We start from the raw sequence: 18,388 nt of genomic DNA on the forward strand, positions 1-18,388 counted from the left end.
TTGACGCCGGCCTTGAAGGATGGCCCGGCGCCTACTGCAACCACTTCAGATGCTCGTGTATACCGGCATCCCTTCAACTGGTGTATTCTTAGAAATGGAAGATCTGAGACCAGGACACTTTGATTTCACTCGTTGAGGCTCTCTGGTCTTCTCTGCGTGCCACAGACAGTCGTTTCCGTTGCAATTGCTGCCTCTCGGCGCTTCGATCACTGAAGAGTCGTGCGTCTCAACGAGCCACGCACCCGGAAGGTATCACCAGGTGTATTTGGCTATACATCTGCTTGCCGCCGACTGATGAGTACCCAGGCGTTACGCTCATCCCTCTGCGACAAATTCCCATCAATTTGGCTACAATTACCCAGAAATAGCACGAAACACAAGTGTTGCCGATTTTAGATCTTGTCCCATGAGGCCTTCGAGCCATACCCTGAAGGGAAGGCCTGAGGATCTTGTCCAGATCCTGAAGAAATTGAGCAGATGCAAAAATTAGCAACATTTTGACGCGCGACTGCTACTTGAAACGCTTATGCTGGCCTTGTTTGCCCATGGTCTCGTTTGTTTCGCGCATCTTCCTAGAGATAATCGGCAGATCATGCCTCGAGACCATCGCTTCTACAGTTCTCAACACCCAGAATGGCTAGTTCACTGGCGTCAATCTGGAGCCTCCTCCATGTTTCAGGTTATTCTATTCTGGATCTGTCTATCGTATGCTTTTTTTGGCCCTGGGTCGGACGGCTTCTCTACGAAGAGCATTTAATATCCAAACATTCTCCGTCCTGATGCCTCCAGAACTCATCATTGTCGCTCATATAAAACATGACTCAACTGTGCTAGCGTTTCAATTGGAACATCTCGACACCCTCGCTTCTATCCTTCTTTATCACCTCGTTGGTGGACATTGCTCTTTGACGACTCGCAGGAAGCTGGTTCTTCCCGGTAGCTACTCGCTGATCATTCGTTGCCAAAGAGAGAATCGTGATTGAGTTCTTCTGTGACTCAGATATCGACATCATGTCCCTGGACTATTCTTATTATCAACCAACGACACCGCCGCGAATGCAATTGATGGAGCTCATTGGAGCCACCCACAGCCGCAATGCGTCCGATTCATCCGTCTACTCCAATGATTCCTCACCGTGGTCGGCCATGACCGCTGAAACCAGTCCGAGAGAAGCCTCTCCTCCCAGATACCAGCACGGCCCTGCTCTGCTGCCGAAAATCAGGTCGCAGGATGTGGTGATTGAGCCTGCACCCGCCCCTGGACCACAGCGCCATCGTCGAGTTTTGTCCAATACCCGGAACCCTCCAGGCTTCCTACCTTATCCTCCCAGGCGTCCAGACCTTCAGCGGAATGTCTTAGAAATGGCCGATTGTCTTCCTCTGGTGTCACCAGCTACAACCTCGCCCATGTATGGTTCTCACAACGGCTCCGCACTGTCGTCCCCTGTGAGCATTACGCCGTCGCATAAGCGCAAAGTTTCGGGCGCGCATTCTCGATCAGGTTCTGTTTCCAGTATTGACGAAACGACCCTGAGTCGATACGGCTATCCGACCTATCGGCATCTTCCAAAGTACACCACGCAAGCGCACCCTTCGCCATCCGCGCCAGTCACCCCTGTAACACCAAACATTGTGGTCCACCGGTCATACTCTCAGACCTCACCCAATGACGGCACTCCGTCCCCGGTCCAGTGTCAGACTCAGACGCCACTTGTCCTTCCACCTTCCCCATACGGGGGTACGCTCGAGTTCCGAGTGCGCAGCCTTCGCCTGTTGGCCTTGCGCCTCATGCGGAGGAGATGGTGACGCAGTCGACTACCTTGCTGTCCTACCTGACTTCCTCCACGCAAGCGATCAATCTCGTTCGTAATGTCAGTGTGGTTCCCACACGAGGAATGCACGACTATTTCTGGTGGGACATTAGGAACCTGCGTAGCTGGACTTCGTTCACGCTTCAGACGTTTAACTCGATCAACGGCCTCACCAAACTTCTGAGAACTGCAATCTCCTCCGACTTGACTCCGCCTGTCGCGGTAGCCCCGTCTCGCCTGTCTCCGGACTCTGAAGCCGCGTTGGTTAATCTTATACGAGACATCTATGGACCGCGTGTCAATGCCGCGCTCGCTGTATCCCAAGGACCAGAGCATCTAAAACTCTACCCGGCGCCTCACCTACGGGCTTCAAACAGCAAAAATACAGGTGGACCACACTTCCTTGCCAACTATGCATCTGACACCGAACAAACCAGTTCCGGTATGCCACGGGGCCGGCTCGTCGGTATCGTGAAGAGCTTTGACCGCTGGAACACGGGCATGCGCAACGAAGCGCCTCACCGGCGGGTGGAGTACCTCAACGGTCTGGCCCATCTACAACGATGCATGCGAGAGCACTCATGCCGGTACGGCTTCATCATCACCGAGATTGAACTCGTTTGTGTTCGCGCGGGGTGCGACGAAGGGGACGATGTGCCATATTTTGGGTTCCTGGAGGTATCGGCACCAATTCCGACTAACATCGCCGTGAGCCCGGAAGAACTGGGACTGCAGCCACCTTCTTTTGCCCAGCCACAGTCACCCGAGGTTTCTCACGACTGTCAGTCAGCTGCAACAGAATGCGACAACGCCTCAAGTTTGGCAGACGGTCTCAACGTCCCGATGACTGCGAGCCTGGCCTTGTACTTCCTGCTGATGCTGTCTAAATCGGTGCCCTTGCCGTCGCAGCCCTCTGCTCACCTCAACGTGGGCGGACCTGGAGCACTGACCCGCCAGCGGATTCTCCCAGAGGGCAAAGATAAATGGATTCCGGAACCGCAGATTGGAGAGAGACGAGATGCGAAGCGAGTTCGAGGATGGGTGTGGCCTCAAGACTCCTGGCATCGCCGCGAGGGCGGAGGCGTGCCGCGCAACAGGGCAAATGCAGCGGGGGAATCGAAGCAGAAGAAATGGCACAAGTAATGTCTGATTTAGATATTCTGTATCTAAGTATTATTGTCATAGTAATCTAATTTCTACTTGATACTTTTGAGCAGACTGAGCACACGGGTTGGCGCACAGTAGCCCGAATCGGGTCAACTCTGCCCCATCGACAACGGAGCCCAGCAAAGGTACCGTTCCAAACGAGATTATCAAGTCCACGAGGTCATTGAATGACAACTATGGCCCGTAAGTGAAGACTGCGTGCCCACATTCCCGATTCGATCATGCTTGTATCCACTGAGAACCCTCGCTTATCTCCCCCAGGGTCCCCAGCAGCGCTGCACATCATCGACTCCAGGAAGGTCAGACAAGGACCTTGGGATCCAAGTACCTCCTGGGTTATGGCAAAAACCATCGGTATATATCATAGCGTACTGCAAATAAGCGGCCAGCACCATGGCATTCCCTTGCATTGCTATCTTGTCACAACCAGGAATTGCCTCACCGACATTCATCTACCATAACCCAAACCAAACCTAACACAATGAGCAAGACGCAGCCTCCCTCCTCCTTGCCCATCCCCTCCCCACCCTCCACGATGTAATCATCATCGGCGCCGGACCCTGCGGCCTGGCCGTCGCCGCGCGACTAAACGAACAAACACCCTCCGCCATGTTCACCGACGAAGAACACCAGCGCTACCACTGGATCAACAAGCATAGCGGACGGATGACGCTCGTGCAGGCACACGGGAAGAAACTCAATGCCGTCAAGGCGGAGAAGTGGCAGAGCTACGACAAGCGGCAGCGGCAGCGTTCGCATCGACGTTCAAGTTCGTCGTCTACAGCCCCGGATACTTCAGGAGCGGCAACTCTCTCCTCTCCGCCGTCGTTGTCTTCGAGCCCGTCGTCGGTGGACGATGGGCAGGAGACGCAGATGCAGGCGATGGGCAGGAAGGGAGGAATCTCGATGGTGGTGTTGGATGGGACCGCTGCGGGGTGGATGGAGCGGTGGCACCGGGCGTTCAAGACGCTTGAGATTGCTCAGCTGCGCAGCCCGATGTTCTTCCATGTGGATCCCGCCGACCGGGACGGGATGCTGGCGTATACGCAGGAGACGGGGCGGGAGAAGGATCTGTGGGAGATTCCGGGGTGTGTGGGGAAAGAGGTGAGCAAGCATAAGAAGAAGAAGAAGAGGTTGCGGGGGAAGCCTGTGTAAGTGGACTTGATTTTTCACTAGCTGCTGTGTTAGGGGAGAGTCGCTAAGGAGGGTTGCAGGGCGATTGGCGAGGTGGAGATCGATGAACGAGATCGGAAGGATTACTTCTCGCCGTCGACAGGGCTGTTTGCGGACTACTGTGCTAGTATTATTGAGCGGTATGGGCTGGATGCACCTGGTCTGGTTCTCCAGAATGAGGTCGATGATGTCCGTTATGGCGTTCATGAGCAGATCTCGCCGGGCGAGAAGATCTTTACAGTGACTGCCAGTGACGGGAGGAAGTTTTACAGTCAGGCTGCGGTGTTGGCTATTGGGCCGGGCAAGACGAAGGTCTTTCCGTTTGAAATGTCTGCCGAGGAGAAAATGGGTGCTTGCCATAGCAGCGAGATCCAGACATTCCCTAGTCCTAATGTGAAAAGGAAAATACAGCAGAGACAGGAGACGAATGTCGTCGTCGTCGGTGGAGGGCTGTCCTCTGCACAGATTGTCGACATGGCTGTTCGAAAGGGTGTCACCAAGGTGTGGTTCATCATGCGGTCAGACCTCAAGGGTAAGTCGGATACATGGTAGTCACGATAATCTAGAGTGCCTGCTAACGAGAGTAAGTGAAACACTTCGACATCAGTCTGCCTTGGATGGGCAAGTTCCGAAACTTTGAGAAAGCAGCATTCTGGGGCGCAGACACCGACGAAGGTCTGTCTCTGATTTCCCCACCTGAGGCTTTTTGACTAACATCAAGTAGAACGTCTCGAGACGATCAAAATAGCCCGTAACGGCGGCAGCATGACGCCGCGCTACCAGAAAATCGTGAAGCACCACGCAGCCCGCAACAAAGTCTCTATCCACACGCGCACCGTCATCTGCAGCAAGGAATACTGCCCCGCGTCGCAGACATGGCGTCTCACCACAGACCCTCCCATTCCGGACCTCCCCCAATCGACTACATCTATTGCGCAACAGGCATGAAGTGCGACGTCCAGGAGCTGCCGCTCTTAAACCAAATGCACCGCGACTACCCTATCGAGACGAAGCAAGGGCTCCCGTGCATCACAGATGATCTGATGTGGCGGGCTGATGTGCCTCTGTTCTTGACAGGAAGGCTGGCTTCGCTGCGTATCGGCCCTGGGGCGCCGAACCTTGAAGGAGCACGGCTGGGGGCTGAGAGGATTGCGTGGGCCATGGAGGAGGTGCTAGGCAGGAAGGAGGCGGAGGATGATGAGGTGGGACGGTCCAGAGGGTGTTTTTGTGGGCTGGGGAACCGATATGCTGAGTTGTTGAACGAGGGAGAATTCGATTGGGAGGAATAGACTAGACTAGCCGCCGTTGCAGATCTCCCCATAGGCCAGATCGTATTCCATCGTACCGGCTCAAACAGCAATCAGCGAATAATGAATGCATTTACCCGGCTGACGGTAAAACTACGCATACAGAACCTGGTGATTGTGGCTATGGAGAGATGACCAACACACTAGGTCTTTGTAGGAACAGGCTGCAAATAAGCTACACGGCGAGCAAGCATGTGAGATTCCAAATAAGCCTCTGCAGTTGCATAAGCTGGCAAAGTGTGTATAGAATGGAGCTTGTGATGCCTATGTAGAACTGTTATCATGGTGTTGAGGAAGTGTAATGCCATACAGAAGTTTACACCACTAGACACTGTACTACCGGAGTGCCCTTTGTAATTTATGACAATACAATACACTCCTCATGATACCTTAATGATGCTGCCTACAGCCAGGCGACGTTCTGCTTCGCTTCTTTTTCCATCGTTATTCCTCCACTACCTTTCTCCTTGCAAGAGTTGCCATTTACCCTTGTCAACCATCCAACAAGCTTAAACCAAAATTCTAAGCCTCACCTAGTGTCAATGAGGCTCATCGCTCATGGTAACTACCCTGGAACGAATACGACCAGGGCCACTCGCCACAACCGCCACAACTGCGCCACATCCTTTCTCCTGGTCCCATCATCGCAAGATCGCGACCTTTCGCCTCCGCGCGGGTTCCTGACCCTCTCAATGATGGAGTTTTGACAGTTCGAAGAGATATGCCGAAAGTTTTTGAGATGTGGCGCAGCACCACAGATGTGGCTGCGTCCTCAGCAGAGCATCCTGTGGCTGCTTGTCAACCATTGACGACTGAATTGAATTGACAATCACATGGTTTCCTCAGAAACCACGGTTGACCTTCCTCTCAGTCAACAAAGCTCTGACTGGGTGACTGGACGGAGCGGTATGCCGTCCTAGGTGCTGATTATCGCATCCACATACGCATGCCCAGATGCCTCTTGCGTACGCGCGGATCGAATAGAAAAGTCTATTGTGATTTGCCTACCGGCCAAGCGAGGCGCAGCACCGTCGGTTCCAGACACTATGCAGGCGGCAAAGCTCACTGGCTACTCCAATAATCGCGCACTGCTCAATCTGATGCGCGCAGTGGGTGTATTCCAATTCCGCCTCAGTTTGAATTTTGGTTCATACTGATATGGGCGCCTTTGGGGACCAGTCATATGCGAGGTCTCGCCCCTCGCGCTTGGCCTCCGTTTGGGGATTGTTTTGCAGGCGCCGTTGACGGTTCTATTCTCGTGCAGTTGCGCCGGAGTATGGGTGGGTTGAGGAAGCCCCTGGCGTCTATACAGGTTGACCTACTCGTCCGTTCGTCTGGACCTGGGATGACAAATGGAGCGTTCCCAGGTTTGGAGTTGATGATTTCATCTTTCTCGGAGGTACGGGCCCAGATAGTACTCCTCCTATTAAATTTTATTGTTTTGGAATGCTCCGCATCGCGACAAGGAGGGCTGTGCTGAAGCCAAGCTCTTGGGCAAATTGTGCAGGACAATGCCGATACCTGGTCAAGTGAGGAGACAGAAATCCTTTCTAGCCTGTGTGTTACTGTATCTAGAGTGTCTTAATTATGTCGTTTTATTCTTTCCACCTGCCCCAATCAGAAATGGCGTCGGATGATTTTCTTGGTGCTTTTGGATAAATGATACCTTCATCTTACCAAGGCCGACTCAGCCACTCTCAAAGATCGATAAAACCCCGTCCAAACCGCTTACCTCTACCTCTGCCCCTTCTCCTGCTATATTGATAGATGATAATTATCGTTTTCAAATTATTTTACTAATCTAGAAAGCGTGTCGGTATTATCATGCTGACACCAAACGGAAGCCGTGAGGACTGCCTCCTAAGCCCTCAGGCTAATCTTCAAGATAGAGAGGTATTTGATCTGCCTTGTCACTAAATTTGAGTGATATGCTAACGATGAGCAAGCGACAGAGTTTCTCTTCCCAGTCATCAGAGCAACCGTCTTTGTCACTGGAGATTCCATCAACGGTAGATTCAAATCGGTTGACGGTCCAGAATGATCACCCTCGGACGCCGAATTCAATAGACGGGGACACACTACGTCCCCGATCAGAATCATTCGCTTCAAACGCAGACACCGTCGCACGGTCCCGGGCAAACTCGGAATTCACCATATCGAAAGAGGCCTACGATGATGTACCTCTGTCCGAGGCCCTGACTCCGGATCCGCGCAATGAGCAGGATTTCCGGGTCGAGAACAACAAGTTCGCCTTCTCCCCGGGCCAGCTCAACAAGATGCTCAATCCCAAGTCGCTCGCTGCGTTCCAGGCGCTCGGGGGACTGCGCGGGCTGGAAAAAGGTCTGCGGACCGACTTGACGTCTGGGTTATCCGAGGACGAGGCTCTCCTAGACGGTACGGTCGATTTTCAGGAAGCCACTTCTAGCGACCAGAACCTCTCAAAACAAATTTCACACGACGCACCGACGACACCAGCACCAGCACCAACATCGGGCGGCGGGTCAAGATTCCAGGACCGTATCCGCGTCTTCAGCCAGAATAAGCTGCCTGCGCGGAAATCGACGGGTTTCCTGAAGCTGCTGTGGTTCGCTTACAACGACAAGATTATCATTCTGCTTACAATAGCCGCTATCGTCTCGCTGTCCCTGGGTATCTATGAAACAGTCGATGAGGGGCATGGGGTGGACTGGATCGAAGGTGTCGCCATCTGCGTGGCTATTCTGATTGTAACCGTCGTGACTGCCGTGAATGACTGGCAAAAGGAGAGACAGTTTGCCAAGTTGAATAAGAGGGTAGGTGGAATGATCTCCGCGCTTTGTCTATTTTGTTCTAATCATGTCACAGAATAGCGATCGGGAAGTCAAGGCTGTTCGCTCAGGCAAAGTCGCTATGATCTCCATCTTCGATATCACGGTCGGTGATGTGCTCCACTTGGAACCCGGCGACTCTGTTCCTGCAGACGGTATTCTCATCTCTGGTCACGGAATCAAATGTGACGAGTCCTCCGCCACTGGAGAATCGGACGCGATGAAGAAGACCAATGGACACGAGGTTTGGCAGCGCATTGTCAACGGAGCCGCCACGAAGAAACTAGACCCCTTCATGATCTCAGGCAGTAAAGTCCTTGAAGGAGTAGGGACTTTCCTCGTGACAAGTGTTGGACCGTACTCGTCCTATGGCCGTATCTTGCTCTCTCTGCAAGAGTCGAACGATCCCACTCCTCTTCAGGTGAAGCTGGGAAGACTTGCCAACTGGATCGGATGGCTTGGCTCTAGGTAGGATAACCAGCTCAATATACAGGACTCATGCTAACCTTAATAGCGCTGCGATCATTTTGTTCTTCGCCTTGTTCTTCAGATTCGTTGCCCAACTGCCGGATAACCCTGCCAGTCCAGCGGTCAAAGGCAAGGAATTTGTCGATATTCTTATCGTTGCGGTCACGGTCATTGTTGTGGCGATTCCCGGTAAGACGCTCAAGAGCCCCTTCGGTATGAAATAAGCGTTTGACTAATTCTCCTCAGAGGGCCTTCCCCTGGCCGTAACACTAGCTCTTGCGTTTGCCACGACACGAATGGTCAAGGAAAACAATCTTGTCCGTGTCCTTCGTGCCTGCGAGACCATGGGCAATGCCACTGTTATCTGCTCCGACAAGACCGGCACTCTGACGCAAAACAAAATGACTGTCGTCGCTGGGACCCTTGGAACTCAAAAGAGCTTCAGTCAGGACAGAACGGAGGATGCCGAGCCGTCAGACGACTCCAGTACCGTGGCCGGGATCTTCAAGCAATGCTCAACTGCAGTACGCCACCTGATCATCAAGAGCATTGCGTTGAATTCCACCGCGTTCGAGGAAGAGAAGGAAGGGTCACGAGAGTTCATCGGAAGTAAGACCGAGGTGGCAATGCTGCAAATGGCCAGAGACTATCTCGGCATGGACGTGACTACTGAACGTGGCTCTGCGGAAATTGTCCAGCTGATCCCCTTCGACTCCGCCCGCAAGTGTATGGGTGTGGTCTACCGTGATCCCGCGGCAGGCTATCGTCTGCTGGTCAAAGGCGCCGCCGAGATCATGGTTGGCGCATGCTCCTCAAAGGTCTCCGATCTTAGTGCCTCTTCGGATGGTGTCCTGATCGACACATTCACCGAGGAGGACCGCCAGAAGATGCTTGATACGGTCGAGTCTTATGCTGTGAAGTCCCTGCGCACCATCGGCCTCGTGTACCGGGACTTCCCAAGCTGGCCTCCAAAGGATGCACAACGCGTGGAAGACGACCCATCTGCTGCCAAGTTCGAAGATGTCTTCCGTGATATGACTTGGCTTGGTGTTGTGGGTATCCAGGACCCCCTGAGACCCGAGGTGCCGGCTGCGATTCAAAAGTGCGGTATTGCTGGTGTGCAGGTGAAGATGGTCACTGGTGATAATATCGCAACGGCCACCGCTATCGCCCAATCCTGCGGAATCAAGACAGAGGATGGCATTGTCATGGAGGGTCCCAAATTCCGTCAGCTGTCAGACCAGGAGATGGACGAGGTCATTCCCCGCCTGCAAGTCCTGGCTCGTTCCTCGCCCGAAGACAAACGGATCTTGGTGGCACGGCTCAAGAAGCTGGGCGAAACCGTCGCTGTCACCGGCGACGGCACCAACGACGGACCAGCCTTGAAGACAGCTGATGTCGGTTTTTCAATGGGCATTGCAGGCACGGAGGTTGCCAAGGAGGCCAGCTCTATTATCCTCCTCGATGACAACTTCAAGTCTATTGTTACGGCAATCGCCTGGGGCAGAGCTGTTAACGATGCCGTGTCAAAGTTTCTCCAATTCCAGGTCACAGTCAACATTACTGCTGTCATCTTGACCTTTGTCTCGTCCCTCTACAGCAGTGACAATTCGAGTGTCTTGAGTGCGGTTCAGCTGCTCTGGGTCAACCTGATCATGGACACCTTTGCCGCCCTCGCACTTGCAACTGACCCCCCGACAGAAAAGATTCTCCACCGCAAGCCCGTCCCCAAGAGTGCATCACTTTTCACTGTGACTATGTGGAAGATGATCATCGGACAGGCCATCTATCAGCTTGCCGTCACCTTTATGCTCTACTTCGCTGGCGACAAGCTTCTCGGAAGCCGCCTCGGCACCGACAATCGTCAGTTGAAGCTCGACACTATCGTTTTCAACACATTTGTTTGGATGCAAATTTTCAACGAATTCAACAACCGAAGACTTGACAACAGGTTGAACATATTCGAAGGCATGTTCCGGAACTACTGGTTCCTCGGAATCAACTGCATCATGGTCGGGGGTCAAGTAATGATCATCTACGTCGGAGGTGCAGCCTTTGGTGTGACTCGCCTGGACGCTGTTCAATGGGGTATTTGCATCGTCTGTGCCATTGCCTGTCTGCCATGGGCAGTGGTCTTGCGATTGATACCCGACCGGCCAGTCGAGGTTATAATCAACTTCGTCGTCCTAGTTGTGGGCACCGCCTTGCGGCCGATTGGCATGGTCTTCCGTGCCATTTCGAGAACAGTCTCGTCTATGATGCGACCTGTCAAGCGCTTCAGCCGTCGTGTCCTGCGTCGGAACGCGGAGGAGGACGACTCCAAGACAGAGAAGGAGGAAGCGCCCTTGACAGACGTGGAGAAGCAGCATACGCCCAACGCACCTGCCACGCCGGTAGTTGTGCCTCCCATTACGATTACGAGCTCTTAATGATTCTATACGACCACTCGGCTTGTTTCCAAATCACTTCTGGCTGTGGGAGGGCCTACTTGAACTTCACATGATTGACGACGCTCCCTAGATATATACATACGCATATACTTTGTAACGATGGTTTGGCATACTCGTTTTCTGTTCTCTTGCTCTACGTTTGTCTGCATCATTTGCTGAGAGCAAATGACTGGCGTTGTTGGCTGCCTGTCTAGCTTGAGCGTTCTCTGACTTTGTGAAAGAAATTGTACGATAGTTAATTAGCATAATGGTGCATCGTCTGATTTCATCTTGAAAGCATCGAGAATTACTTAACTTCATCCTTGAGTGAATAGAAATCCAAGCTTGGATGGCGAAGAATACGTAAAGAGTAATCCGTACAAAGTGGAGTTTCTGCCTAAGGCTGCAAGATCCACGACATGCCCATCCTCAGCAGGCGTCCAAGTTAAGCTGTCTCTTAGCTGTCCCGTTTCGCTCAATTCCCCCTCCCTGAATTTACAGTCATATAAGCAATTACCGAACGACTGTTTTTCATAGCCATCTGACCGCACACCAATATAGCCCACTCCCCGTCTTCACATCACCGTACGTCATCTGGAGCTTCCCCCGCTTCATTCCACCGACATTGAACCTTAGGCAGGTATGTGTTCTCTCGATACTCGTGCGAACCAATCTAACAAGCTACTAACTCTGCAAACAGTTTTCAATTCCCTGAATTAGTGTTGTTTTGTATTCCCGAATCTCCATTGTCGTCATACACCCACACCCCTATCCGAAATCACAGCAAAAAGCAGCCATGGCACAGCTAAACTACCGCACAATCAACATCGACGTGCTGGACCCCGAGTCCTCGGTCAACTTCCCCATGGAGACCCTCCTCCCCGCTACCCTCCCACCCCCGCAGACATCCTCCGACGCTGCCAACGTCGCCAGCCAAGTCCGCCAGCTGCTCCGCGGCGGCGACCCCGAGGGCGCCCTGCGGTACGTTCTCGACACGGCCCCGCTGGGAGGCGACGATCGCGCCAAGGAGGTGCACATGGCTACCGTTGTGGATGTGCTGCAGGGGATCCGCCAGGGGGAGATGACCCGCGTACTGGAGGGGTATGTAGCGGGGAGGGCGGATCAGAGAGGGCGGACTGTCTGATGAAGTATTTGTAGGTTGCCCTTGCCTTGCCTTGCCTTGCGGGCAATAAATACTGTCGGGAAGGGAGACTCGGTGCTGACGGTGACTAGGTACAAGGGAATGGCTGCTCCGGCTCCTGGTGGCGGGGCGCAGTCGCCTCGGAAGTCGGTGTCTCCGCAGAACACGGGGTTCTCGCAGATTCAGGCTCGGAATCTGGGTGAGGGCGGCAGTGCGCAGCAGATGAGTGTGTTGCTGAGCTGGCATGAGAGGTTGGTTGAGCTTACGGGTACTGGGTCGATTGTTCGGGTTATGACGGATCGGAGGACGGTTTGAGGAGACAAACTACTACGAGGTACTCGGAGGTTTAGTGGTGCTTCTTTCTTTTCTATTTGTCTTAGAAGTCGAGCTTGGTTCCTCTGCGTTGCGGATGGGTGATATCCTTGTTAGATTGCGCAGCTTCTATTATACATATTGTTTTTCTCTTTTTATTCATTCGAGATCCTCATTCAAGAACCATATGATTATGGACGATCGAAGGACCCGCCTCCAAGGATATCCTTCAGATTAACCTGCCCACTGCCTCTCTGCAACGGTTGCGCTTGACCTTCCCCTTCCTTCCACCCGATCATGTATATCAGGCGAAATGTAGCGGGGATACCCCTCGACCCCTCCTCCTTATGCAACTCCCGGTAGATCGCCTCGTTTGCTAAGAGCACATCGCGCGAGATAGGCCCCAACTCCCGATGCAAAATGGCATTGTTTTCCCCCATCGCCTGGAGATCCTGCATGAGCGCAAATGTATCCGGGAACTCGACCACAATATCCTCAACGTCCACCGTCAACATCTTGAATCCGGCCTTGTTCAGCAGCCCGCCGACATCCCGGACGTCTGCCAGAGGGGACACATGCGGGCTGACGCCACCCCTCCGCTCGAGGTCCGCCAGCTGCAGCGACGTGCGGAGCTCAAAGAGCGTGTCGCCGCCGAACATGGCTGCGATGAAGGGGCAGTCCGGCTTGAGGATGCTGTTCACCTGTGCCAGGAGAGAGGGAAGGTCGTTGATCCAGTGGATGGAAAGGGAGGACAGGACGGCGTCGAAGGTGTTGGGTTCGAAGGGCAGGGTCTCGAGGTCCTGGACGACTTGCCGCTCAAGATTGATCCCCTTGTTGAAGGGCTCGTCTGCGTCTCGGTAGAGGAGGGCGTGGGACGTGTCGATGCAGGTGAGTTTGGAGATCTTGTCCGCTAGAGGCGGCGATGTCTCGGTGCTGGGGTCCGGGTTTGGTGTTGTCAGGGCGCGGGCGATGTTGCAGCTGTTGGCGCCTAGGTCCAGGACATGGGGGAAATCTCGTTTAATATCCTGCAGGGCAGAAGGTTAGCCATAACCCTTCCAAGGACTCGAGCAGAAGAGCTTGCCAGTAGCCGTTCGCACAACCGTGTAGCCACCTCGTCCTTGATGTAGTCTGTTTTCCTGCTCTCGTCCACGTTCCGAGCTGCGCGGTCTCTCTGGAGATGCTTGACTTTGCGGTTGAACACATCGATTACTGGATTGCCGGGTGTCTGGCTGGCGTAGCTCCTCGTTGCAGTGTACAAGGGCTGTGATCGGACCGCTCGACGGAATATATGGCGGAGTGACATGGTGATCTGCGAGTATATGAATTGATTGTCAGATGTCAAGTCTATAGCATTCCGAAATTTGATATGTATTCAGTTCGAGATGCAATTGACGGGCCTGGGATGTTGATGCGATCGAGCAGTCGTTAAGCTGTCGGCAGGTGACGTCGACTTTATTTTTGTTGCTCAGAGGAACTCCGCAATTTCGCGTTGGGACAAAAAACATCTCTATTCTCCACGCCTGGTTTCTTGTCTGAATTGAACAACGCAGATGGTGGAGATTGTCTCGCTGACATGACTTGTTGAAAACATCATATGCATCTGAAGTGATGCTCTTTAATTGTGAGATTACCCCGCTGTGGAATACATATCGCCTACCGACAGTGACAGCTAACCATCACAGGAGTAGGCTCCATATCGTACCAAGGTGCTCCTGGGATTATGTTCAATTACGCCGTATAAGACACCATTCGGCTCGCGGTCAATTTAATACAATTTGAGAAAGAAACCGCCTTCACCATGTCGCGCCCTTTCCCCTATACCTATATCTCATGTCCATGTGCGGATACCCCTGTTCCTGATCGTTCCAGAAAACGAAGGTCGCGAGAGTCTCCCACCAAAAAGCCAGAACAGGGAGTCCCTTCAACAGTCGCCGATACTGAAGAGGAGGAAGAGGAGGAGGAGCAGACATTCGACCCCCGAGCTCCGCGTTCCAACTTCTCTCTGCATCCTCCAGAACAGCTGCTGTACTGTGAGGACTGCCATCAGATAAAATGTCCGCGATGCATCACAGAGGAGATTGTGTGCTGGTATTGTCCGAATTGTCTGTTCGAGACGCCGAGCAGCATGGTTCGAAGTGAGGGTAATAGGTGGGTGCCATTAGGTCCTGTTTCGCCAGTAGTTCCCCGCTGAAGAGCTGCTTGCTCCGGTTAGATGCGCCAGGAACTGCTTCAATTGCCCCATATGCACCGCACCTCTTGCAGTCAACACGCTCGAGAATGTCACGGGAAGTGAAGGCCAACAAGGACCATGGGTGCTTTCCTGCGCATATTGCATGTGGTCATCTCTGGACATTGGAATCAAATTCGACAAGCCTACCAACATCTGCGCACAGCTTTCCAAGATGACCGATACTACAACCGCTCGCGGTAGGCAGATGTCCAAAACCGTGGGTGAGCTCAAGTCTCCTTTGTCCACATACTCCACCATCGACGATCAATTTCCGACCCCAGGAGAAAGCAGAGATGGTCAATCTACGCCATCCGGCGACCAGTCTGCCGCCCCTTTGACTTCGGATGGGAGGTTCTCCGCGCTCAAGGCGTTTTACAAAGACCAGATAGCTGCGACGTCCACATCGCCCACAGATCCTCTGGGTACCGACTTTGGGCCTGGCTTTGCCTCACCTGGTGCTCTAAACCGTATAATGTCTCTCTATGCGGCCTCATCACGGCTCAGCAATCTCTACGGTGGTGCCAACAAGAAACCTAAATCAAAGCCTCCAGTCATGCGAGAAGCTTTGACCGCCAGCGAGGGTCTGAAAGTCCCTGCTCCCGGCGCAGAAGACGCCATCGTCCAGCGAATTGCCTCGGAAGAATGTGGCTGGGACGGTCTCGCGTCGATCGAGCAGCGCATGTTCCAGTCCCCCGATGCTCGGTTCGTGGAGGATCTTCTCCCTCTACCAGTATTACTCCGAACCAAGCGCTCGAAACGCTGCAAGTCGTGCAAGCACATCCTCGTCAAGCCCGAGTTCAAGCCTCAGTCCACCCGGTTTCGCATCCGTCTCATTGCCCTCAGCTACATACCTTTACCGACTCTACGACCTCTAGCCCTGGGACCGCCTACGGGTCTCCCCGCAATAACACCTTCAACATCCAGTTCAACTCCTAACCTGGACGCCCTCCCCCCGCTGAAACCCTTCCAGCTCCTTCTGACCCTCAAAAACCACATGTTCGACCCTGTTCGGGTAACCCTCGCTACGCCCTCAGTAACACCAGGCCGCGTAGCCACCAAAGTCACAATTCTCTGCCCGCAATTCGACATCGGAGCCAACAGCGACGTCTGGGATGAAGCCCTGCAGGGCACAACAGGAGGAGACCAGCGCTCTTCCCGCTCGGGCGGGATGAACCTCGGGTACGAGAAAGTCGCAGAGGCAGGCAAAGTCTGGGACAAGGGACGGAACTGGACGACCGTCGTCCTGGAAGTTGTTCCCGGGACATTACCCGGCGGCAGTCTAGGGACCCGCAGACGGCAATCTCTCGGTGGTGGTGGTGATGATGACGATGGGGACGGGGATAGCAGCGCCAGCATCGACGATGATGACGATAGTGGTAACAACAATGGCAGCCTCGACTGGAGCGGACAGGCCAAGGACCCCAAGAACCAGCTCCAGCCTGACGAAGACGTCCTCGAGATCCCGGTCTTTGTTCGTATGGAATGGGACTCGGAGAATCAGATGGAGCAGGCTGCTGGGAAGGGGCAGAACTCCGATACGGTCAAGAGAGAATTGGCGTATTGGATGGTGCTGGGGGTTGGCCGAATCACGGCAGAACTTGCATAGTTGGTTTCGCTTTTTCAGGTGGATACATCTATATACTCCGTAGATAGTTTACATACCCATTGCGTTAATATATGCGTACATACGGAGTATTTACGACTGCTCAGGTGTTCACAGTGAAAATACTTTCCTTGATATACCCCATGCTACGCAAGGCAACTTGAAAGCTCAGCGCTGGGTGCTGAGCTACGATGGCATGGAGACGGTCCAGGTCTAAACCCAAAGCCCTAACCATGGGTTTCTATGAAAGGACGCCGAGTGGACCAGGAGAAGAATGGAAGAAAATGAGTCTTTTTAACCATGCCGGAAAGAAAAGCCTGGAACCAGTAGATCATGATTTTTTTATTATCACATCGCATCCCTTCATTTCAGGAACCTTTATCCTTGTACCCGAGAACCAGATCAAGCTACCCCATCGCAGAAGGGCCATGATGAGAATGCATATTTTGTGCGTGGGAAATAAAAAGTCAACCTTTTCTCATTCCTGTCTCTCTCTCTCGCGCGAGAACCCGCCCCCGACACGAAATCCCACCAGGACCCCTCCGTGTGCACTTCGCTTTATTTATCTAAACCACATGATTCTGACAAGGATAAATAAATCTAGTACTCGGCGGCACCGCTCTGGGGGAACTCGAAGACAACAGAGCGGCCGGTTAGTCGGCGGTAAACCTCGCCATAGGCGTCGAGTCTGTGGTCAACACCACCACGCTCCTTCTCGTCCAGGATGACCTTGAGAGTCTTGCTGCCGTCCTCCTTGGTGCGGATACGCTTGCCGACGATCTCGACGGGGTAAACGAGGTCGTTGAGGATGGCGTCGTGGACAGCGGTCAGGGTGCGAGAGCGAGGACGCTTCTGCTTCTGGTTGGTGCGGGAGTTGACAGAGCGCTTGGGGCGGGGCAGGATGCGGCGCTGAGCAACGAAGAGGACGTGGCGGTCGGAGAACTTCTTCTCGAGCTCACGGGTCAGGCTATACAAATTCCGTGTCAGTTTCTGCAGTTCATCCGCTGTGATGCTGGTTTCTGCTTGGCAGTTCGTACCGCTGCTGGATCTTGTGGAAGCCCTGGAGGAGAGGGACGGGGACGAAGATGATAACGGCCTTCTTGCCGTGGCCGACCTCAACCTGTAGTACCGTGTTAGATGACCTGAGAAAATAGCTATGCACAAAAGCCCGTATGAGTCCAGTGTCCATCACACCCGTATCACCCTTCCATCTAGTCTTCCCTATTTCCCAGGCTGCGAAGAGACGTGTAAAATCTGCCATTGAAACAAGCTTGCGCACGCAGAGCAATCTCCGCACACAATCCCATCAAGCATATAGATATACCACACCCGTCCAATATTTATTGTTTTTTTCCCATTCCTCGCTTCGAAGAACAATTGTGGTGCAATTGACACTGGACTCATGCGGACTGGAAGACAAAGTAATCAGGCGAGTCTTACCTCACGGGCAGAGACAAACTGCAGGGGCCGAAGGGTGGCCTTCAGGTCCTGTGTGTTGCTCTCCAAGTCGAAGAGAGCGCCGGCGATCGCAGTCTCCAGCTCGGAGGGGTTCTGCCTCGATGGCGAGTTGTGGGCGATCTTGTTGATAGCAGCCATGATTGCAGACGAGCGACGGGTAGCTGGCTGTGCTGCTGGTGCTGCTTTCCTTGTCGCGAGGGGAGTTGGTCGTCGAAGGGGAAAATAATCGAGGTTCAGGACGGAGTTCCTACCCTACAATTTGCGCTCGGTCGTGCTGGTGTGGGATCGGAGTCTCGGCGCCTCGCTTAGCGGTATTGCGCTTTGCCGTTGTGGGGTTAGCCTCTGCCCTCTTAGGGGATCGCTCATCCCGTGACTTTCTTCGCCCTTTGCGCCTAAGGCACTAACATTTACATCACATTTACAGGTCATCGACAGACTACGTAGGACTTCTTGTTAGTCTTGTACAGAGTTGGCGTAGTAGG

The 18,388-nt window shown here is 53.4% G+C and overlaps 7 protein-coding genes across 7 annotated transcripts; 5 read left to right on the forward strand and 2 right to left on the reverse strand.

Moving 5' to 3' along the window:
* Positions 1–1,011: 1,011 nt before the first annotated feature.
* P174DRAFT_423226 (uncharacterized protein) lies at positions 1,012–2,954 on the forward strand (the record flags this gene model as incomplete). Its single annotated transcript, XM_024825116.1, has 2 exons — positions 1,012–1,755; positions 1,812–2,954. 2 exons carry the CDS (start codon positions 1,012–1,014, stop codon positions 2,952–2,954), a joined length of 1,887 nt encoding a protein of 628 aa, XP_024680683.1.
* Positions 2,955–3,316: 362 nt separating this feature from the next.
* P174DRAFT_514452 (FAD binding domain protein) lies at positions 3,317–5,440 on the forward strand (the record flags this gene model as incomplete). Its single annotated transcript, XM_024832079.1, has 6 exons — positions 3,317–3,332; positions 3,475–4,129; positions 4,193–4,683; positions 4,740–4,826; positions 4,876–5,031; positions 5,094–5,440. The coding sequence occupies 6 exons, from the start codon at positions 3,317–3,319 to the stop codon at positions 5,438–5,440; spliced, it is 1,752 nt and encodes a 583-aa protein (XP_024680684.1).
* Positions 5,441–6,403: 963 nt separating this feature from the next.
* On the forward strand, positions 6,404–11,500 carry pmcB (putative calcium-translocating P-type ATPase(PMCA-type)). The gene is made up of 6 exons (XM_024821486.1): positions 6,404–6,857; positions 7,268–7,351; positions 7,405–8,250; positions 8,303–8,733; positions 8,780–8,922; positions 8,980–11,500. Exons 1-6 carry the CDS (start codon positions 6,642–6,644, stop codon positions 11,160–11,162), a joined length of 3,903 nt encoding a protein of 1,300 aa, XP_024680685.1. The 5' UTR covers positions 6,404–6,641; the 3' UTR covers positions 11,163–11,500.
* A 118-nt stretch (positions 11,501–11,618) lies between these two features.
* Positions 11,619–12,826, forward strand: P174DRAFT_444119 (actin-related protein 2/3 complex subunit 5 family protein). The gene is made up of 3 exons (XM_024828003.1): positions 11,619–11,802; positions 11,863–12,263; positions 12,396–12,826. Exons 2-3 carry the CDS (start codon positions 11,959–11,961, stop codon positions 12,616–12,618), a joined length of 528 nt encoding a protein of 175 aa, XP_024680686.1. The 5' UTR covers positions 11,619–11,802; positions 11,863–11,958; the 3' UTR covers positions 12,619–12,826.
* P174DRAFT_493174 (uncharacterized protein) lies at positions 12,597–13,918 on the reverse strand (the record flags this gene model as incomplete). The annotated part of the gene is made up of 2 exons (XM_024830843.1): positions 12,597–13,640; positions 13,727–13,918. 2 exons carry the CDS (start codon positions 13,916–13,918, stop codon positions 12,807–12,809), a joined length of 1,026 nt encoding a protein of 341 aa, XP_024680687.1. The 3' UTR covers positions 12,597–12,806.
* Positions 13,919–14,134: 216 nt separating this feature from the next.
* On the forward strand, positions 14,135–16,536 carry P174DRAFT_393815 (putative dynactin Arp1 p62 subunit RO2). Its single transcript, XM_024823610.1, has 3 exons — positions 14,135–14,236; positions 14,298–14,763; positions 14,828–16,536. The coding sequence occupies exons 2-3, from the start codon at positions 14,414–14,416 to the stop codon at positions 16,449–16,451; spliced, it is 1,974 nt and encodes a 657-aa protein (XP_024680688.1). The 5' UTR covers positions 14,135–14,236; positions 14,298–14,413; the 3' UTR covers positions 16,452–16,536.
* Positions 16,537–16,641: 105 nt separating this feature from the next.
* P174DRAFT_444121 (40S ribosomal protein eS7) lies at positions 16,642–18,003 on the reverse strand. Its single transcript, XM_024828004.1, has 2 exons — positions 17,486–18,003; positions 16,642–17,415 (listed from the first exon to the last, which is right to left on the reverse strand). The coding sequence occupies exons 1-2, from the start codon at positions 17,707–17,709 to the stop codon at positions 17,049–17,051; spliced, it is 591 nt and encodes a 196-aa protein (XP_024680689.1). The 5' UTR covers positions 17,710–18,003; the 3' UTR covers positions 16,642–17,048.
* Between the last annotated feature and the right edge of the window lie 385 nt (positions 18,004–18,388).

The sequence above is a fragment of the Aspergillus novofumigatus genome, assembly GCF_002847465.1.
Source record: "Aspergillus novofumigatus IBT 16806 chromosome Unknown P174scaffold_6, whole genome shotgun sequence".
Lineage (NCBI taxonomy): Eukaryota > Fungi > Ascomycota > Eurotiomycetes > Eurotiales > Aspergillaceae > Aspergillus > Aspergillus novofumigatus.